Source organism: Rana temporaria, chromosome 4 (genome assembly GCF_905171775.1).
Source record: "Rana temporaria chromosome 4, aRanTem1.1, whole genome shotgun sequence".
Lineage (NCBI taxonomy): Eukaryota > Metazoa > Chordata > Amphibia > Anura > Ranidae > Rana > Rana temporaria.
In genome coordinates this window covers 279,609,270-279,632,545 of record NC_053492.1, presented here as the reverse complement: position 1 = coordinate 279,632,545, position 23,276 = coordinate 279,609,270, and the positions used below count along the sequence as shown (strand labels likewise).

Here is a 23,276-nt window from a genome sequence, read left to right as displayed (position 1 = left end):
AAATAATAAACATGTTATACTTGCCTGCTCTGTGCAATGCTTTTGTCACCCACAGAGCACGGCTCAGCCCTGCCCCCCTCCCCGCTCCCTCCTGACTGGCTGTAATTGACAGCAATGGCCAATGGCATGTTGCCTTTCATTTCAATTTTAAGCTGAATGGGCTGTTTTAAAAGGTGGGGGTATGCAATCACTTTAAAGCTATTATGTCAGCAAGTAACTAGATAGGGCAGTCTCCATATCCTCTCAGTAAGGGTAGATTCACACCACCTGCTGTGGCACTGTGTTGGGTGGCTGTTCCATCGCAGTCCCACAGCATAGACAAGGCAAATTGTCTTGTCTCCTATGTGTCTGATTTACACCTCTGCATTGCTGTGGTGTGTGGGCTCTGAAAAAAGAACTTCATGCAGTAATTTTTTTTAATATAGAGCAGTGTGAGGCAATCAACTGCCTCTCACTGTGTGGACAGCAATTGAGTCTTATGAGATGTCTGTGTGACATCTCAATAAAGTTCATTTTCAAAAAAAGACAATCCGCTGAGCTTAACACATCATCACAGATCTCAGTCTAATCACAATGAACAGCAGCTGCTGCGCTGCAATGCAGTGGCTGGTATGAACCAGCTTTAAGACCACTTTCACACTGAGGCAACTCTAGAAATAGCCTCTGAAAAGTGCCTCCCATTCATTGTAATGGCTCTTTTCACACTTGGGTGGTGCTCTTGCGTGACATTACAAAAAGTCCTGCAAGCAGCATCTTTGGGGCGAGTTGTGAGCGCTGTAAATGGCGCTCCCAAAATGCCCCCGCCCATTGCAATGAATAGGCAGTGTTTCCAAAGCGACTGAAAAGCGATTTGGAAGCGGTGAAAAAACATTTTTTGTGGGGTTTTTTTAAGGCTGCTAAAGCACGGCATAAATGACTGGCGCTGGTGCTTTAGCGCTGTTTTAGCAGTGCTCTGGTGTGAAAGGGGTCTAAAGGTTTTATTTCATTTTGAGTCTAGGCTAGTCTGATCAGCTGGCTTTCCAGCATCTGGGCAGAATGACTAAAATTCATGAAGCTCATGATGACATATGGTAGTTTATGCGGAGTGATAGAAGATCTTGAATATCAGTGATAAGGCTCTTTTGCTGACAACAGGAGTATAATATAATAAAAATCATAGTTAATGCAAATATTTGGCTACATTCTGATTCCAATTTTTTTTTTCAGTTTTATTTACCATTTTTTTTTATAATTTTTCTATGGCATCATTAAATAATTGGGTATGTCCTCTGTTTTACTCATGATGCAGTGGAAATAAGAGCTTGTATCAACATGCATTATTGCACATAATTGTCTCTGTTTGCATGCTTCATCACATCCCTCAGGTGCATCAAAGTTTACTAAGTAATTCCTGTAGTAGTTTTGGAATTCAATACTTTTTGGCTTTTGAAATTGTTTGGCAAGTTCATACAAACTTTCAGGCCTGAGATCCTTTATGCCATACTGTTTGGTCATAACATATTCCAGCTTCCATGTAGCTTCTTGTTTTAAGTTTGCATCAGTGAGATTTAAGTAGTAATGCCATAAATCCTAAAAAAAAAAGAAAAGAAAGGCAAAATTATATTTTTTCACAGGCCTGTAATTGTAAAAAAAAAAAATTGCAATGGACTGGTACTGTCCTAATGGTTGCTTCTGTCCGCTTTGAGGCTTTCCCACCTCTTCCTGCCTTCAACACATTCCTATCTACCAGTGAAGGTCTGTAGAGAGAATCTGCAGTCTTCGACAGTCTATGTTTTTTCTGCCCAAACATCCTGGTATTTGGGCATAGCAGTGGAGCAGGGAGGATGCTGCAGGTGTGTGCAGACACGTCTTTCTACCTGGCAACATATTTTTTTTCTAATATTGGAGTTGCTATAAATATTTAATCTTAAAGAACTTCACCCTCCCTAGCTAAATGTTATCTAATGTTTGTCCCTGTACGAGAATGAAAAAAAATACTAATCCATGAGTCCAGCGTGGTCTTGCTTTACTTCAAAATTTCTCTTTGTCCTGCCATTTTGAAACCCGTTTGCACAAGCACCCCACAGGGCTCTGCCAGATATTTGGGACCTAGCAGAGACCCGCAGCTTGTTTGTGCATGTGCAGACCTACAACAAGCCTGCTAGATCCTGTAATACATAATCTCCCAGTGACTTGGATATCCGTGGATGTTGTGAGGTCCAATCGTTACATCATCAAGGTAGCTGCCCACAGCAAATAAAATGTAATTTACAATGCCTAAAGCCTTGTACAAGCAGGGTTTTTTTTTTTTTTTTTTTCATTCAACCCAGCGAAAAAAAATTAGAAAGTCGCTGTGCTAAGTATGCAATGTTAGTATAGTGATCTGCCTGCTGTGCTATTGTGTTTTGACAGGGGGACTGCCCCCCACCAGAACACATTGGCTGCAGGTACTGATCAGATGCTGCTTGGCTGCTGGTTTTCCAGCATACTCATTCGACAGTAGCTGGACGGTCACAATAAAAATCACAGATCGCCGCCATTACTATTAAAAAAATATATACAGTGAAGAAAATAAGTATTTGAATACCCTGCTATTTTGCAAGTTCTCCCACTTGGAAATCATGGAGGGGTCTGAAATTGTTATCGTAGGTGCATGTCCACTGTGAGAGACATAATCAAAAAAAAAAATCCAGAAATCACAATGTATGATTTTTTTAACTATTTATTTGTATGATACGGCTGCAAATAAGTATTTGAACACCTGAGAAAATCAATGTTAATATTTGGTACAGTAGCCTTTGTTTGCAATTACAGAGGTCAAACGTTTCTTGTAGTTTTTCACCAGGTTTGCACACACTGGAGGAGGGATTTTGGCCCACTCCTCCACACAGATCTTCTCTAGATCAGTCAGGTTTCTGGGCTGTCGCTGAGAAACACGGAGTTTGAGCTCCCTCCAAAGATTCTCTATTGGGTTTAGGTCTGGAGACTGGCTAGGCCACGCCAGAACCTTGATATGCTTCTTACAGAGCCACTCCTTTGTTATCCTGGCTGTGTGCTTCGGGTCATTGTCATGTTGGAAGACCCAGCCTCGACCCATCTTCAAAGCTCTAACTGAGGGAAGGAGGTTGTTGCCCAAAATCTTGCAATACATGGCCCCGGTCATCCTCTCCTTAATACAGTGCAGTCGCCCTGTCCCATGTGCAGAAAAACACCCCCAAAGCATGATGCTACCACCCCCATGCTTCACAGTAGGGATGGTGTTCTTGGGATGGTACTCATCATTCTTCTTCCTCCAAACACGGTTAGTGGAATTATGACCAAAAAGTTATATTTTGGTCTCATCTGACCACATGACTTTCTCCCATGACTCCTCTGGATCATCCAAATGGTCATTGGCAAACTTAAGACGGGCCTTGACATGTGCTGGTTTAAGCAGGGGAACCTTCCGTGCCATGCATGATTTCAAACCATGACGTCTTAGTGTATTACCAACAGTAACCTTGGAAACGGTGGTCCCAGCTCTTTTCAGGTCATTGACCAGCTCCTCCCGTGTAGTCCTGGGCTGATTTCTCACCTTTCTTAGGATCATTGAGACCCCACGAGGTGAGATTTTGCATGGGGCCCCAGTCCGAGGGAGATTGACAGTCATGTTTAGCTTCTTCCATTTTCTAATGATTGCTCCAACAGTGGACCTTTTTTCACCAAGCTGCTTGGCAATTTCCCCGTAGCCCTTTCCAGCCTTGTGGAGGTGTACAATTTTGTCTCTAGTGTCTTTGGACAGCTCTTTGGTCTTGGCCATGTTAGTAGTTCGATTCTTACTGATTGTATGGGGTGGACAGGTGTCTTTATGCAGCTAATGGCCTCAAACAGGTGCATCTAATTTAGGATAATAAATGGAGGGGAGGTGGACATTTTAAAGGCAGACTAACAGGTCTTTGAGGGTCAGAATTCTAGCTGATAGACAGGTGTTCAAATACTTATTTGCAGCTGTATCATACAAATAAATAGTTAAAAAATCATAAATTGTGATTTCTGGAAAAAATGTTTTTGATTATGTCTCTCACAGTGGACATGCACCTACGATGACAATTTCAGACCCCTCCATGATTTCCAAGTGGGAGAACTTGCAAAATAGCAGGGTGTTCAAATACTTATTTTCCTCACTGTATATATATATATATATATATATATATATATATATACCATAAATATATCCCTTATTTTGTAGATGCTAAAAACTTTTGCACAAACCAATCAATAAACGCTTATTGCGATTTTTTTTTTTTTTTTTTTTACCAAAAATATGTAGAAGAATACATATCGGTCTAAACTGAGGAAATTTGCGTTGCTAAATTTCCCCCACAATGTTTCTAACAAAGTGAACTTATGTTTTGCCCATGCAGGATAAACCAACAGTTTCACTTAACTAATACCCTTCTCAAGTACACATACTTACCTTCCTTTCACACCTTTGTCATTCTGCCTGCTAAAGCTAGCCGTTACAGTTTCGAAAGAGTTGATCTCCTGATTGACTCCTCCCAAATGGGACAGTTGGAATATTTTTGCTCCTCTGCAGCATTGATCAGTGTATTCTGACATCAGATGAGTGCTGCTGCCTGAAATTAACCACTTACCCCCCGGAACATATTGCTGCCTAAAGACCAGAGTACTTTTTGCGATTCGGGACTGCGTCGCTTTAACAGACAATTGCGCGGTCGTGCGACGTGGCTCCCAAACAAAATTGGCGTCCTTTTTTTCCCACAAATAGAGCTTTCTTTTGGTGGTATTTGATCACCTCTGCGTTTTTTATTTTTTGCGCTATAAACAAAAATAGAGCGACAATTTTGAAAAAAATGAATATTTTTTACTTTTTGCTGTAATAAATATCCCCCAAAAATATATAAAAAAACATTTTTTTTCCTCAGTTTAGGCCGATACGTATTCTTCTACATATTTTTCGTAAAAAAAATTGCAATAAGCGTTTATTGATTGGTTTGCGCAAAAGTTATAGCGTTTACAAAATAGGGGGTATTTTTATGGCATTTTTATTAATATTTTTTTTACTAGTAATGGCGGCGATCAGCGATTTTTTTTTCGGTATTGCGACATTATGGCGGACACTTCGGACACTTTTGACACATTTTTGGCACCATTGGCATTTTTATAGCGATCAGTGCTATAAAAATGCATTAGATTACTATAAAAATGCCACTGGCAGTGAAGGGGTTAACACTAGGGGGCGGGGAAGGGGTTAAGTATGCCTGGGTGTGTTCTTACTGTGGGGGGGGGGTGGCCTCACTAGGGGAAACACTGATTTTCTGTTCATACATTGTATGAACAGAAAATCAGCATTTCCCCTGCTGACAGGAACGAGAGCTGTGTGTTTACACACACAGCTCCCGTTCCCCGCTCTGTACCGAGCGATCGCGTGTGCCCGGCGGCGATCGCGCCCGCCGGGCACACGCACGGGAGTCGGGGGCGAGCGGGGAGCGCGCGCGCGCGCCTCCGGCGGCGCGCACGCGCCCCCTAGTGGCGGCTATACGATAGGACGTATAGCTACGGGATCTCGCCCAGGAGAGCCGACCTGCCGCCGTATAATGACGGTGCGCGGTCGGCTACTAGTTAATAGTGCAGCAGCGGGATTCCCCCACCCATCTCAAATATGTGGATGGGGGGATCTTTTTTTTTTTTTTTTTTTCATCTGGCTGGCTGAAAAAAAATATCAATCTATGGCCAACTTAGGAGGGAACAAAACACCCATGTGGTCATGCTTGATGACTGGCTGCTCCGGCAGTCATGTCAATTACAATGGTGATGGGGATAGATTACTCTGGTACAAACATCAAGAGTGCTTCCTCTCTTCACTTGCAATAGTGAAATGGAGCAGAAGGGTATTGAAACAAAGATGATCATGTGTAGCTGTGAAACGTTATCATTCTTTAAATCTGTTGCTTTTTCCTCTATGGGCAAATCAGGTTTACTTTTAACCACTTGACAACTGGGCACTTAAACCCCCTTAATAACCAGACCAATTTTCAGCTTTCGGTGCTCTCACATTTTGAATGACAATTACTCAGTCATACAACACTGGACCCAAATTAAATTTTTGTCCTTTTTTTCCCACAAATTGAGCTTTCTTTTGGTGGTATTCAATCACCGTTGGGCTTTTTATTTTTTGCGCTATAAAAGAAAAAAGACTGAAAATTCTGTAAAAAAATAATAATTTTTCTTTGTTTCTATTATAAAATTTCGCAAATTTGTAATTTTTCTTCATAAATTTTGGCCAAAATTTATACTGCTACATATCTTTGGTAAAAATAAGTACAAATTGGTGGATATTATTTGGTCTTTGTGAAAGTTATAGCGTCCACAAGATATGGTGCCAATATCTGAAAATTGATCACACCTGAAGTACTGACGGCCTATCTAATTTCTTGAGACCCTAACATGCCAGAAAAGTACAAATACCCCCCAAATGACCCCTTTTTGGAAAGAAGACATTCCAAGGTATTTAGAAAGAGGCATGGTGAGTTTTTTGAAGTTGTAATTTTTTCCCACAATTCTTTGCAAATCAAGATTTTTTTTTTTCACAAAATGTTCATATTAGCAGATTATTTCTCACACACAGCATATGCATACCACAAAATACACCCCAAAACACATTCTGCTATTCCTCCTGAGTATGAGGATACCACATGTGTGAGACTTTTACACAGCGTGGCCACATACAGAGACCCAACATGCAGGGAGCACCATCAGGCGTTCTGGAGCACCCAGACCAATTCTGACATTCCTCTCCTTCATGTAAAAATCACCATTTATTTGCTAGAAAATTAGATTACAAAACATTATATATGCTTTTTTAGCAAAGACCCTAGAGAATACAATGGCGATCGTTGCAACTTTGTATCGTGCACGGTATTTGCACAGCGTTTTTTTTTTTTTGGTGCTTTAAAAAAAAAAAAAACATTACAGTTAGCCCAATGTTTTGCATAATATACAAAAGATGAAGTTAAGCCGAGTAAATAGATACCCAACATGTCACCCTTTAAAATTGCACACGCTTGTGGAATGGCGCCAAACTTTGCAACTTAAAAATCCCCATAGGTGACGCTTTAAATATTTTTACTGGTTACATCTTTTTAGTTGGAGAAGAGGTCTGGGGCCAAAATGATTGCTCTCGCTCTAACGTTCGCAGCGATACCTCACATGTGTGGTTTGAACACCGTTTTCATATGTGGGCGGACTTGCGTGTGCGTTCGCTTCTGTATACGAGCACACGGGAACAGGGGCGCTTTAAAAAAATTTTTTTTTATTATTGTTCATTTTACTTTATTTATTTTAGTTTGACACGTTTTTCCCCAAAAATAAATGTTTTGATCACTTTTATTCCTATTACAAGGAATGTAAACATCCCTTGTAATAGGAATATAGCATGACAGGTCCTCTTTACAGTGAGATATGGGGTCAATAAGACCCCACATCTCACCTCAAGGCAGGGAAGCCTGAAATAATAAAAAAAAATGATCCTGGCTTCGATCGTAGCGGTGAGTCGGAAGAAGCACCGGAGGGCGACGGAGGGGGGATGTCTCCTTTCGCCTCCCGTAAGAACGATCAAGAGGCGGAACAGCCGCCATGATCGTTCTTATGGTATAGAGAATTGCTGGCTGAAAAAGATGATATCTGAATGATGCCTGTAGCTGCAGGCATCATTCAGATATCCCTGCACAAAGTCAAGGATGTCATATGACGGCCGGCGGGCAGGAAGTGGTTAAAACGCATTTGTATTTTCCGGGTATTGCAGAGTATTGTGCGGGGGTATTGCAGAGTATTGGTAGGGGTATTGCAGAGTATTGTGCGGGGGTATTGCAGAGTATTGTGCGGGGGTATTGCAGAGTATTGCACAGGGGTATTGCAGAGTATTGCGCGGGGTATTGCAGGGATGGCTGAGCAGGCTGCTGACACCCTCTCTCCTCTTACACTGTACCGATCGGTACAGAGAGAGGAGGGAGGAACCGGTTTGTTTACATGTGATCGCTCCGTCATTGGACGGAGCGATCACGTAGTAAACGGCCGCTATCAGCGGCAATTTACCGCAATCCGTGATGCGGACCTGGCGGTCACGGACATTCCCGTGTGCGCGCCCCAGGGGGCGCGCGGGAGCGCGATTCTGGGAGGACGTCAATGTACACCCTCCCAGAGTTAACGAACCGCCCTGTAGATGTATTTTGTCTATGGGCGGATCGTTAAGTGGTTAAACTAACAATTAAACTAATAATAGGAAATGTCTCTTATAATTGATACATCAGATAGTTTTGGTTCTTTATAAAACTGAACAATGTGAAGAGGAAGCAACACGGTTGCAAAAATTTGTTGCGCAAAGCAGCCAGTCAGATAAAGTATATGATTTTAATAACGGTTTCCTGTGGTTTATAATCAGCTCACAGTGGTAAGAAAATATGGACACACTTTTTAGTCTTCACACATATCTGTAAATTTTGAGAAATGGAAAAAATGAACACATGACATAGCACATAAAGTATAAAGGGCAATGACAACCCCCTGTCAGGCCTACAAGAACTCAGACCATGAAGATTAATACCTTTCCTTTATTTTGGCTTTTCAAAACAGCACATAGAATAATTTAAAGCCGAAAGCAAACATTTAATATATTGCATTTTACCAATTCTTAGATGTGATGGCTGCATTCATTGAGGCTTTCCTTCTTCTATTTTCATCTGGTAATCCAGCCAGCAAACCTTTTTTTTTTTTCATCACAAACTCTCCAGAAGAATGTATCAGTTTACATGTATGAGGTAAACCACTCAACACTGGCAGGGGTGATTGAGATGATCAGCTTTTATTTATTCATGTAAATGTTGTATATAGTGCTAATACATTTAACACTACCCTCCCCCCAGACTGACAATTCTGCTGTCTACAGTGCCTCCCGTGCTCATTCATTGTGTCTGACTGAGGCGCAGTTCACAATGCCGCGACTTTTCATGAGACTTGAAAGCTCAAAGCCGCATGACATTTTGGTTTTGGGTTTAATACCACTTTAAAGGTTATAGAAAAGGTTTAGAGCACGGGTGTCAAACACAAGGCCCGCGGGCCGAATCTGGCCCTCCAGGCTATTTCATGTGGCCCTCGTCCTCCTCTGGTCCTCCTCAAGACCCTTACTTTCTGCTTTTAAGCAATGCATCCAGCTTCTTCCTAGCAGCAGCTTAAAGAAAGGGGGTGCACTGTGATGTAAGGGAGAGTGGGGGACTCAACTTCTGATGGTGGGGTGGCTCTTAACATCTAATATATGGGGAGGGGATGCGCTGGACATCTAATCTTACAGATACAACCGGCCCTCGATGAAATTGAGTTTGACACCCCTGGTTTAGAGCAATAAAAACTTTTGATAGTAAAGCAATACATTTTTTGCATCAAGGCAAAAAGAGGGATAACTGAGGAAGAAAGAGGGACAAAGGGATTTGATTCCAAAAGGTGGACAGTTCTTTTAAATAAGGGGCAGTTGGGAGGTATATATACTGTATTTATTGGCGTATAACACTTACTTACTTACCAGTTGCATGTTATACGCCGCTACTGCAATTTGGGCTGCCTCGGAGAGAACGGGGAGGGGGAGGGACGATCGCTATCAGATTACATACAGCGAGAATCTCCTGTTTACTCAGCGGCCTCTCTAATAGGAAGTCCTGTCTCCTGGATCGGCATTGGACCAGTGTTCTGTCTATCACAGAGACCGGTCCAGAAGGCGGGACTTTGTATTAAAGATGTTGCCGCGTAAACAGGAGATTCTCGCTGTATGTAATCTGACGGCACTCATCCCGCCCCCCTCCCTCAGATGGGCATTGATCAGGCTGCATTCATGGCAATGGGGAGGCTGTAGATGGGTATTAAACAAGCTGCATTGATGGGCAATGGTGAGGATGCAAATGGACATTGATCAAGCTACATTGATGAGCAATTGTGAGGCTGTGGATGGGCATTGATCAAGCTGAATTGATGGGAACTTTTGAGGCTGCAGATGGGCACTGCTTCAAAGTTCTTTATTTAAAATTGTAGGGCCAGATTCACAGAAGAGATACGATGGAGTATCTCAGATACACCATCGTATCTCTGATTTTTACTGGTCCTATCTATGCACCTGATTCATAGAATCAGATACGCATAGATAGGGCTGAGATCCGACAGTGTCACACTGTGTTACACTGTCGGATCTTTTTTTGGATTTAAAAATGGCGCCGGGGGCGTTCCCGCTGATTTACACTGAATAATATGTAAATCAGCGAGATACGCGAAATTCACGAACGTACGCGGACCCGACGCTGTGTTCTTACGTCGTTTCCGTAGCGCGGTACCCGTCGTATACTTACCCCTGCTAAAAGCAGGGGTAAGTATTGTTAAGTATGGCCGTCGTTCCCGCGTCGATTTTGAAATTTCCTACGTCGTTTGCGTACGCCGATTCACGAACATGCGCGTCGCAAGTCCCGCTCACGTCGCAACCACTGACGTCCTATTGACGTCAGTGGGAGCAATGCACGCCGGGAAATTCCCCGGACGACGCATGCGTATTTAAATCGGCGCGGGAACGCGCCTGATTTAAATATGACACTCCCCTAGCCGCGGAATTTGAATTCCGCTGGGGGAGTTAGGATCCGCCGTCGCAAGTTTGGAGGTAAGTGTGTTGTGAATTTGACACTTTCCTCACAAACTTGCGAGGGCGGATCTTAAAACACATAGGTTACACGGATCTAAAGATCCGCTAACCTTTGTGAATCTGGCCCGTAGTTTTTTTCCCCCTGAAACTTCCCTCTTAAAATGAAGATGCGTGTTATACGCCTGTGTGTTATATGCCGATAAATATGGTACTTTTTGTTTATTGGTCACATTATGATTCACTTGGGTAACAAATGTGATGCATTAATTTGGACTCACCAATAATGTGTAACAGCCGGTATCATACTGGTATAGACGGAATCCTGGGTTGTTGGAATCTTTCTCTGATGCAGACTTAATGGGTGTAACAGCTGGTGTAACAAAGACAGATCCAACTGGTTTTTCTGAAATAGTATGCAATCAATATTTAAACTGATATTAGTAAATATAAAAGATGTACTACAGATGTTAGTCTATTTTAATTAATTTAAAGACCAGGTTTATCAAACAATAACATTTTAGTTTTACATGGTTGCTGGTAGCTGAATCACGTGCTTGGCTTTTTACATCACTTTACCATGACAAATTGAAAACAATTAATGTTTAACAAAAAAATTGTGTATGCTGTAAATTGCCCACATCACTGTTCCTGTTTCCTCTTCCCTGAGGCAGCCATTTGTTTATAGTGGCACTTCACCGTCTTTTTTGCGGCACGTTTTGGCCGCTAGCGGGGCACTTTTAACCCCGCTAGTGGCAACAAAGGGTTAAATGCACTTTGCCGGTTGTTTGGCAGCGCTGCCCATTGATTTGAATGGGCAGGGGTGCTTTAGAAGCAGAGTATACACTGCTCCTACAGCGCTGCAAAGATGCGGCTTGCAGGACTTTTTAGGGCGTCCTGCCAGCACACAAAAATATACCAACAAGCCCGTCAATCAAATCCAATGATGTGGGCTGAGTCCTGCTTTCTGTGTCAATGGATGCAGCAGAAGGAGTGCCCCGAGGGAGAGAAGGAGCTAGGAGCGCCGCTGAGGGACCCGAGAAGAGGGGGATCGGGGCCCCTCTGTGCAAAACCAATTGTACAGAGGTAAGTATGACATGTCTGTTCTGTTTTTTTTTTCTTTTGTGTTTATGTAGCAGCAGTTTGTCCTGTCATCATCTCTCCTGCTTTTCTTTTCTCTCTGCCTAATCTACAGACTACTTACTGTTCTGATTTTCGGCAGAATGCTGTGCCTTAATGGATTTAAAACCAACTTATTTTTAATGTTTTACATAGTTATACCTGCAAAAGAGGTCAGCGTGAATTAATCTATCAGCGCTTTCTGACTTCATGTTCCACTTTAAATACTGCTAAAGTGGTTTACAGTATCTACAGGAGTTCCTAGATCCACATAAATGCTAAAACTAAGCTATTTGCTATATCATGCTTTTCCAGCAGATTCTCCTTGAAGTGTTACTAAACCCAGGACCCTGCATTCATTATATATATGGTCTCACGCAGCATTCAGAACATGGAAATGCAATTATTTTAGTAATTATAAACTTCTAAATACATTTTCTCATCAGCAGTATATAGCAGTCTTGTGACTTCTATCAGTGTCTGGCTGAGCACTGGTTAAAGATTGTAGGAGTTTTTATTCTTCTCTGACTGTCCTATGAGGATGCATGACCCCTGACCCTCTGTCTGGACAGTGCTGATTTGCCATGTGCTGATCACATGCACCCCCCTCCAAAATCTCTAGCAATACACAACAAGCTGAGCATGTGCAGAGTGCCTCCTGGGGCATTGTTTTATTAGCAGATGGATTTTGGGACAGTAAAAGAAAAGGAGGATCATAGAAGACAGGATCACACAGTCTTTTTACACAATGCAGAGGATTAACCCCTTAGCTTCCACAGTGAGTATAATAAGCATGCATATACAGACTCATTTTACATTTGTGGGTTTATTAACACTTTAATGTAGCACAAACAGCTGTGAGAGCCAATTTAAAAGACTATGTTAAGGGAAGAAAAAGTACTGAAGAAGATTCCGTGAAAAATCATCAATCAATTCAATTAATGTATTAGCTTGTGGGGGATATTGTTCTCCAAGTGAAAAATCTGTAGCTGTCAAAAGAGGAGCACCACAGGACCAGCAGTAGGGAGGAGAAGCAGTAGAGAAGATGGTAGCAGCATCAAAGTGGCAACTAGAATCTGGACCTATCACTGCTGGAGGTGGCCACACAAAGAGGTAAGTGCGCCATTTTGTCCGATAAAGATGAGAGCCTACCTACCCAATGCAAGAATTTAGTTCAATTTTACAAAGTCAACACACCAGGTTAAGGATACTTGTTTTTTTTTTAAAAAAAACCTTCCTAGGTTATTTGAATAACCTCCATGGACGTGAAGTGAAGACATAAAACTGTGCTCTTCTATTAAAGATAATTTTCACGGTATGTGGTTTTAATGAAAGATGCAGTTGTACAAGAAAATCACAAAATTCAATAAAAATTATTGGATGTATTTTTCTATAACAAAATTACCTTTTTTATCCAGAACAATCATAATACTGTCACGGTGAGTATGTCCATAAAATTGGCCATCAATAACGTCGCTATAATTGCGAAAGATTTCCACAAGCCACTCATTGAAATGGCTTCGCATTGCAGGTATCATTTTTGTAAATGGTAGGTATCCAATAGGAACATGTGCAATGATATATACCTAAATAAGAATATTGTATATAAAAAACAACTGATAAACAAGGGATATTAGTAAATAAACAGAACAAGCAGCTCGCTTAAGATTAATTATTTTAGGTTACTACAATCTTACTACTTCTTTACTTGTTAAGCAGAAACTATGATATTTTGGGGGCCGTTTACATTTTTTTTTAGTTGTTAAAAGCTTTAAAACTGATGCTTTTATATTTTTTCACTTTTTACACAATATCATTATTATACAAGTAAACCTTTAATACTGAGTGCACCTATGACAATAGTGTTACGAGGGATGCTAATGAGTATTGAGCCTTACCCAGAAAAAATTGATAGATAGAAAGCTGTAAATTTCACATAAGACGATGTACTATGCTACGAAACACGTCGGGAGGAATCCACTGTTGCTACAAGTACTTTGACAAGTGCTGTTTGATTTCCTTGATGTAAGTTTTCCTACTTCGTTAAAAGTTCATTACCAATATAGTATTACGCTATGTGCCTTTTCTTCTTCTTCCTAATTTCCATATAATATCTGGTTCAACCTTCTGGTACCACCTGGGTCATTGCCGATAAGAATACAATACCAGGATAGCCTCTTTTTATTTGTTTGGTGTGTCAGATATCCATTTGTACTGCAGCTGAGGATCCATCTTTCTACTGTGATTTACATCATGCTCAGTTTACCCTTTGAACGTATGTTCTGTAGGGTTCATTGTTTATGCTAAGCCTCTTTCCTGTTGGTGGCTGTTGATTCTACTTCATCTAGCATTCACTCAATATTCACCTTTTGAGAATATCACCATTTTGAGAGCATCACCACTTTGAATTTTTTTGTTAATATTAGTGCCCTTATCACTAGTCATGGACATTTTTTATATATATATATATATTTTTATATATATATTTTTTTTACATTGTTTCTTTGGTTTATTACTCCTAAACATTTGTTTGGCACTGTGTTCATTCACCACCAGGTGCATTTTTATATATGTTTAGCGCTACACTTTATGTATTTGTTTTTACCATTTGTTGATTGGTTGTGTTAGCTGCTTACCACCAGGGCAGCGCGGAATTATCAATTATATATCAGACAGGAGGCTCATATCTTGTGCATTAATCTTCCTTTATTAATGCTCACAGCAGAATACATTTCTAATAACTTTAATGTAAAAAACTTTTTAAACAGACTACCCCCTCAGTAGTCCATACAATCCTCTAACCACGCCCCTATAGTGACCCCATAAAAGGGGGTTGTCTGTGAGTGTTCCTCCTCTTTCTTTCTGCTCACAGATCAGATAAGTACTCATTTATTGTGTGTTTCTTGTTTTATAGGACTACTAGAGAGATTCTCTCCTGTTTTTCCTATGTTAATGATTTGCATATATATATGTGTTTTCCTTATTATATATAATCTCTTCTGATATATTGGTATAGATTTATACATGTTTTTCAGTCTGTCCTGTGTTCCAGGATTTTTATTGTGCCTGTACCTTTAACTGTTCTTGCTGAACATTCGCTGTTCAACGGATTCTCTTTGTATTGTACAGCGCGGCACTCAGTCAGCAAGGTGTCAGGAGCGCGTCTCCTCCCGACATCCTGCACAGCTGACAGACCTGGCACATCGCCATTAGTGTCCTCTTCTCCCTCACGACACTCGCGCGCTCTTAGGGGGCGGCTCCGCCCTCGTGCGCCGCTCAACCAATCAGCGCGCACCGGACGAAATCTCGCGAGACTTCGTTCCCGGGCCGCTGCAGTTCTGAGGCTCCCCTCTTCTCTGTAGCCACTCGGAGCCTACGGAGGAGAGGATAGGACAGGAGCCTGCATTCACTGTTCCAACAGCTAAGTACAGTGGATTTTTCCCTGAGAATAGATACTTCCCAGCGCTGGCTAGCTTCAGTCACCTTAATTTAAATACCCATAATTAACAGAGGATCAAAATATATATACTTACCAGTCTGAGCAACTAATCTAACATTCATTGCTCTAAGTACTGCCTTAAGGGTCTCTTGTCAAGATGACTGATGCCAATCCACTGAACCCCAGTGGGGAAATACAAACCACAGGCACCTCACACACCCTGAGTGCCTCCCAGCTCCAGGACATCATACAAATGTCTATTCAGGCTGCCCTAGCCTCCACTACCCCATCCCCCTGGGCACTACAACCCACGGATGTCGCACCTATCCCGCTTCAGTGCGGTGAACCGCCCACTAAGAAGGGAAAATCCTTACAAAAAAGGAAGCACACCCTTGCGGTCCTTGACTCCCCGGCAGGGGAAGTAAATAATCTGCTACAGGTAGCACCCACCACGGTCTACCAACCCCAGCATCACTCAGATACATCTCGACCCCTGAACCTCAGGGAGACCCAGAAAAAGGGACTTAATGCCACCAGAAGAGCAAAACCTGACTCTTACGTGGATTCCTCTGAGGAGGACTCTGCCGACCCTTTAGAGGGATCGGATGGATCTGACTCCGATTCAGATATTGAAGATGCTGGGGCTACGGCTCTTAATACAGCAGCCACTCCTGCCACGCAGGACGAAGTCCTCCTGGACGCCCTCGGGGAACCCTTCTTCCACCCAGACGCAATAACACACCCGCGTTCTGGAGAGTGGACTCCTTTACCGCACGTTTCACAATACGTGGAACTATGGGCAAGGAAGTCCTTAGACAAGGGTAGCCGCAATAAATTGAGGGCCGAATGCCCCAGACCCTCCATTCCCAAAAAAGTGGTAGCCACCCCGGAAGTTGATCCGGTTCTAACAAAATACCTGTTAAAAACAGGAAAATTTCAAAAGAAGGGCATTGAACGGTCCTTCCGAGCCATACAGGACCGCGTCCTGGACCTGATGGGCCCGTTAACCAAAATACTCAACCTCTCAGAGCAGGCTGCGGCTTCTGGGCAACCAGTTGACCTTCCACAGCTTAGGGGTTGGGCACAGAGAGCCCTGTGCCTGGCTGGCACCGCCAACACGGCATGCTCAGTGGAAAGACGCAGGTCGATCCTTATGCGTTTAGACCCCCAGTTATCCCACCTGGCGGAGTCCGAGCCCGGCCCGGCAGCCGAGGGCATGCTCTTTGGTGACATGGTCATCAAGGATATTAATAAATTTGTTGGACTGTTCACCAGTCTGGATAAGGCCCAGAATTCCCTAAGAAAAACGGGAACCAACAAGGTTTTTAACAGGGCCGGCAGAAATAGAGGCCGTTCTGCCGGCCGTTCTACCTTCTTCAGGCCACATGGCAGATCCCCTGCTCAATATCAGTACCAGGCTCCGTCCTATGCCACCCCGATGGCACAACCTGCACCGTTCTTTCCTCCTCGAGGCAGACCCTGGCGCGGACGAGGTGGACGCGGCTATCCACGATCCCGACCTCCTACCGGTGAGCATACCTTACACCACACTCGATTACACTCCCGTGGGGGGACGTCTGAAGTATTTTTCCCAAAATTGGTCTGCGATTACGGCAGACGCATGGATCTTACACTCCGTCACAGGGTTTGTCATAGACCTGCAACTCCCACCGATCCTCAATATGGTTCCCCCACCCATTCGGTTTGCAAAGCAAAAAGAACGCCTCATAGACAAAGAGATTCAAGATCTGGTCACAAAACGGGCAATTATGGAAGTAGATCCCTCTTCCCCAGGTTTCATAAGCAACCTGTTTCTAGTAAGCAAGAAAGGGGGAGGCTTCCGCCCGGTAATAAACCTGAGGGGCTTGAACCAATATGTCGAATACCGGCATCTCAAGATGGAAGGCATCCACTTCCTCCGAGACCTTCTCCACCCCAGCGATTGGCTGGTGAAGGTGGACCTAAAAGATGCATATCTTACGGTTCCCATACACCCCGACTCGCAACATTTACTTCGCTTCCCGTGGAAGGGCAGAATGTGGCAGTTCACTTGCCTTCCGTTCGGCCTGTCGTCTGCCCCATGGTGTTTCACCAAACTTATGAAATTAGTGGTGGCAGCTTTGAGGAGCAGAGGAGTTCGTCTGATTATCTATCTCGACGACATCCTCATCATGGCCTATTCCCGAAATCAGGCCCTCCTACACATGTCTTGGACAATTTCCCTACTCCAAGAACTGGGCTTCGTAATCAACTACGAAAAGTCCAGTCTAACCCCAGCCCAACAAATAGAGTTCCTGGGCTTTACAGTAGACACCGTCCAGTCAACCCTCAGTCTACCCAAAACAAAACTTGCGCTCATCCGCAAAGAGATTCGGGCAGCACTGAACAGAGGGTTTTTATCCCTCCGCACTCTAGCACGGTTGGTGGGCCTGCTCGCGGCCTCCATCCAGGCCATCTTCCCGGCCCCACTACATTACAGAGCCCTCCAACGGCTCAAAATTATGCACCTGAGACAAGGTCTCAGGTATTCAGACGAGATTCCCCTATGTCAAGAGACTACCGAGGAACTGAGATGGTGGCTTCATCATGCCGTGGAATGGAACATCAAGACCATCTTCAACCCCTCCCCGGACGTCGTGATAGAATCAGACGCCAGTCGCAGGGGCTGGGGTGCCCGGTGCGGGACGTCCTCCACAGGAGGGACGTGGTCCGCTTCGGAAACCTCCCTGCATATCAATGCACTGGAACTTTTGGCAGCTCTGTTCGCCGTCAAGAGTTTTATGCCTCATACGTCCACATGCTGTATTCTATTTCGCATGGACAATGTGGCAGCGGTGCAATATGTCAATCGACTGGGAGGCACCAAATCCAAGACGTTGGCATACATCGCGAGAGACTTCTGGCACTTCTGCCTATCTCACGACATTACCCCTATAGCGGAATACATCCCGGGGGTATCCAATTCGGTAGCCGACTGGAATTCTCGATATCTCCGGGATTCCAGCGATTGGAAGTTGGATCGATCAATTTTTCTTCACTTGCAACAACTTTGGGGTCCGCTATCTTTCGATCACTTTGCCTCACGCCTCAATCGCCAGCTACCTCGTTTCTTCAGCTGGAGGCCAGATCCGGAGGCACATGCGGTGGACGCTCTCCGCCAACCTTGGCCAGAGGGGACACACTACGCGTTCCCCCCCTTTCAAATAATCCCCAGACTTCTCCTACGGATAACCAACCTGGGAGCGACAGTGGTCTTAATTACACCATGGTGGCCGACCCAACCATGGTTTCCTCTGCTACTGGGAATGACTATAGACTTTCCCAGACTGATTCCCTACTCCCCTCACCAATCCGACCGGGGATCCTCACCCCATGGTTCTGGAGAACAACCTGCCACTTCTAGCGTGGCTAGTCTCGGGATCCCGACCACAGATAGAGGCCTTTCAGTCTCGGCTCGGAATCTCCTCACCCTGGCCTGGGCCCCCGGGACTAGATCGGCATATCGATCAGCCTGGGGACTCTGGGTTCGTTGGTGTGATCAACAACAGGTTGATCCCATACAGGCCCCTGTTTCGCTAGTAGCTAATTACCTGGCAGAGTCTTTCGAATCCGGTAAGGCATACAGTTCTATTAACATCTATCGCTCAGCTATTTCAGCCTATCATTGCCCCGTGGATTCTTTACCGGTTGGCAGACATCCTTTGGTATGCCGGCTGTTACGAGGCATAAAATTTCAACGTCCCCCTAGGCCTAGATACCAAGTGACCTGGGATGTTTCCAAGGTACTTGATATGTTCGCCAGTTGGGGGGACAATTCGGACCTATCCCTGAGACTTTTATCTATGAAATTGACGGTCCTTCTTTGTCTAATTTCCATTAAGAGGGTATCAGATGTTAGAGCTCTTGACATCTCCAGAAGACAATTTTCGCCACACGGCGTTGAATTTTCCATCGTGCGCAGGACCAAGACTGGTATTCACTCAGTCTTCTATCCTTCTTTTCCTGCTCACCCCCTCCTCTGTGTCGTTCGGTGTCTTCAGACATACGAATCCCTCACGGCTAATTTACGCCCTGCGGGTTCTTCTCAACTCCTTATATCCTATGTCAATCCCCACCTTCCTGTCTCGTCTGCCTCCCTGGCACGATGGGTGAGAACCGCCATGGAAATGGCAGGGATCGACGTTACCCTGTTCGGAGCTCACTCCACCAGGAGCGCCATGGCTACTAAAGTAGTCACTTCAGGAGGCTCTCTCTCTGATCTCTTGAGAGCGGCGGATTGGTCTTCCGAGACCACGTTCCGTCAATTCTATTTCAGACCTCAGGACCATATCTCCCTATCGGTCCTCCCTTAGATTTATGACTTTGTGTTTTAATCATATCTGTATGTGTAAAATTTGAGCTTTGAACTTGCACAAGATATGAGCCTCCTGTCCGATATATAATTTGAGATTTTCCTAGCTTGTGACGGAAAATATTGATTATATGATGACAGGAGGCGAGTACTCGCCTCCTGTCATCATATAATCAATATTTTCCGTCACAAGCTAGGAAAATCTCAAATTTTTCTACTGTAAATTGCAGGGTGTACTGGCCAATTTGTCTATAGTCAATGATGCAAAAAATCAACTACCTATGATTTTAACTTATCTTTCTTTTTCAGGTCCAAAATGAACATGGCAGCACCTCCAGAAAAATTCAATGTGCAAGAGCAAAGGACCATAATCAAGTTCCTGTTTCTCCAAGGGAAAGGTGCAAAGCAGATCCATGATGACATGTCACAAACTTTGTGTGTCAGTGGCCCTTCATATTAAGGGTGTTGAATACAATCGCAGCATCGATGAATCAAGATTCAGACATTCACGATGGTGCACCGATGCATCGATCTCTAATGAGAGACCGGCTGAATCAATCTCTAATGACGTCATCCGTCGCTCTGTGCAGTGCTCTGCCTCTCTGGGGGAAACACAGAGGCAGAGCCTGCATGGTGGATAAAGGCCCCTCTCCTTCACTGAAGCAGAAAGTCAGCTGATGAGCTGACAGCCAGTACAGCGCAGGGGGGGGAGGAGCTTGAGGAGACCCGACATCAGGAGAGGCTTCCCTCTAGGAACCAGAAGGAGAAAACACACTGAGCAGCATGGAGGAGGGAGAATCGATTGACACTGAGGCCTAGTACACACGAGAGGATTTATCCGCGGGTACGGTCCATCGGACCGTTTCCGCGGATAAATCCTCTCAAGGATTTGCGAGGATTTGGATCCGATGGAGTGTACTCACCATCGGATCGAAATCTGCGCCGAAATCCCCTCGCGATGACGTGTCGCAACGTCGCCGTGATGATGACGCGGCGACGTGCGCGACGCTGTCATAAAAGGAATTCCACGCATGCGTCGAATCATTACGACGCATGCGGGGGATCCATTCGGACAGTTTGATCCGGTGAGTCTGTAAAGACCAGCGGATCAATCCGTTGGGATGGATTCAAGCGGATAGATTTGAAAGCATGTCTTCAAATTTCTATCCGCTTGAAATCCATCCCAGGGGATAAAAATCCGCGGAAAGAGATCCGCTGGATTGTACACACCAGGGGATCTATCCGCTGGAGCCGGTCCGCGGATCAATTCCAGCGGATGGATCCTCTCGTGTGTACGGGGCCTCAGAGCTAGTGAATGACAATGTCACAGATCCCATCCCTCCACTACCATCTTACTACTGATCCCTGATCCCTGCCTGATCCCATCTATCCCTCTGCCACTCATCCCACCATCCCTCTGCCTCTAATCCCACCATCCCTCTGCCTCTGATCCCACCATCCCTCTGCCTCTGATCCCACCATCCCTCTGCCCCCGACTCCACCATCCCTCTGCCTCTAAACCCTTTATCCCTTGGGCCACTGATCCCACTATCCCTTGGGCCACTGATCCCACTATCCCTTGGCCACTGGAGAAAATTTAAGTTTCTCTGACTGAATTTTTGGATAAAACGTTTTTAACCATGTATAAATGTGCAGTAATCCAAAGTATAATTGTGCAGTAATCGTGATGAATTGCGCATTCAAATCAAATCATGAGCCCAGTGAAGATGTGCACCCCTACTTCATATGCAACAGTGAAACATAAGGCGGTCAATTTTAAAACTGGCCATTTTCTCCTGATACACCATCGTATCTCTGACTTAGGCCGGTCGTATCTATGCGACTGATTCATAGAATCAGTTACGCATAGATATGCCTAAGATCCGACAGGTGTAACTATGTTACACCGTCGGATCTTAACTGCGATTTAAAAATGGCCGCTGGGGGCGTTCTAGCTGATTTACGCTGAGAAATATGTAAATCAGCGAGATACGCCAATTCACGAACGTACGCGGGCCCGACGCAGTGTTGTTACGACGTTTACGTAAGCGTTTTCCCGGCGTATACTTACCCCTGCTTCTATGAGGCGCAGCCAATGTTAAGTATGGCCGTCGTTCCCACGTCAATTTTTTTTTTTTTAACGTCGTTTGCGTACGTCGATTCACAAAACCGCTCGTCACAAGTTACGTTCACACCAAAACCACTGACGTCCTAGCGACGTCATTGGGAGCAATGCACGCCGGGAAAATTCGCGGACCGCGCATGCGCATTTAAATCGGCGCGGGGACGCGCCTGATTTAAATAGTACACTCCCCCTAGCCGCGGAATTTGAATTCCGCCGGGGGATTTACGATCCACCGCCGCAAGTTTGGAGGTAAGTGTTTTGTGAATTACCCACTTGCCTCTCAAACTTGCGGCGGCGGATCTTAAATCACATAGGTCACGCGGATCTAAAGATCCGCTGATCTATGTGAATCTAGCCCATAGTTTCTACCATATTCCTAAGAGTCGGTGCACACTGCAGCGGCATGACTTCGGGGGCGACTCTGCAAGTCGTCCTGAGGACGACTTCAGAGGCGATTTTCAAAACGACTTCTGTATAGAAGTCAATGCAGGTCGCCCCGAGCCGCCCCCAAAGTCGTACAGGAACCTTTTTCTAAATCGGAGCGACTTGCGTCGCTCCTATTAGAATGGTTCCATTGCATTGAATGGGACGCGACTCGTCAGGCGGCTGAGCCGCCTCACGTGTCGCCCCAGTGTGAACCGGGTCTAAAAGCATTGCTCTAATAAATATTACCTTTAGTTATTGCCATTTATAGTATAAACACAGTTATTAACACACTACCGTCTATTACCTTTTCATTGTTTTGACGAGAAAATTGCAGTGTCTCCTCCAGCCATTCTAACTGATCAGCTGGGTCAGTAATGTTGAGTATCTCTTTATTGGGACTGTAATAAAGATTTGTGTTTAAACTGATAATTCTTAAAGGGGTACCAGATGTGTTTGACTTGTAGATCTGAGAATAGTATCCTCCTGATTGGGGAAAAAATAATAAATATTAAGGACAATTAAATTTATATTTTCTCCATAAAACATTTTGAAATAACAAAAAAAATTAGGGGATGGCTGGCAAGAGGGCAGGGAATACAAATACTTGGGCCACTGCTATTATAAGTAGAATATGACACAAGTAGGGCAACAGGGTCTCTTTCAATATGCAGATATTCAGCCAATAAATAAGATATGATCCCTTTACTACCAGAAGAATTGCTCAAACGCATGAACATGCCACCACATCTGGGAATATCACCTATCTACCACCTACTTTCCCACCCTTCCTCTCAACAGAAAACTGCCTCCATGGCATCCTGGGAACTTTCCTTTCAGTTCACAGCTTCTCCGTCCCAATGGTGCTCTGCTACTCGACTAACTCTTGAACATTCCAAGTGCCTATCTCATTGGGAATCATTTAAAAAAAAATCTCCACAAGTGGTACCTAACACCAGATAGACTAACTACCATTTTCCCTAGCCAGTCTCCTTTATGCTGGAGACTCTGTGAAGCCATAGGATCAATCTCACATATGTGGTGGCATTGCCCTATTGGTACCAACTTCTGGCTTGATGTATTCTCCTGGACTTCTTTCAATATTGGAGTAATAATAAAATCAGACCCTATGCTGTCCTTACTGGGCATAGGCATGGATTCCTGGCCTCCT

At 44.2% G+C, this 23,276-nt stretch overlaps 1 protein-coding gene across 1 annotated transcript in view; it reads right to left on the bottom strand.

Moving 5' to 3' along the window:
* Positions 1 to 410: 410 nt before the first annotated feature.
* SMPDL3A (sphingomyelin phosphodiesterase acid like 3A) overlaps positions 411 to 23,276 on the bottom strand; it is a 68,508-nt gene continuing 45,642 nt past the window's right edge. The window contains exons 5-8 of the mRNA XM_040350338.1: positions 22,413 to 22,591; positions 13,173 to 13,353; positions 10,930 to 11,054; positions 411 to 1,569 (exon numbers count right to left, since the gene is read on the bottom strand). Coding sequence (XP_040206272.1) covers positions 1,237 to 1,569; positions 10,930 to 11,054; positions 13,173 to 13,353; positions 22,413 to 22,591 — 818 coding nt within the window. The 3' untranslated portion in view covers positions 411 to 1,236. The remainder of the gene's footprint in view (positions 1,570 to 10,929; positions 11,055 to 13,172; positions 13,354 to 22,412; positions 22,592 to 23,276) is intronic.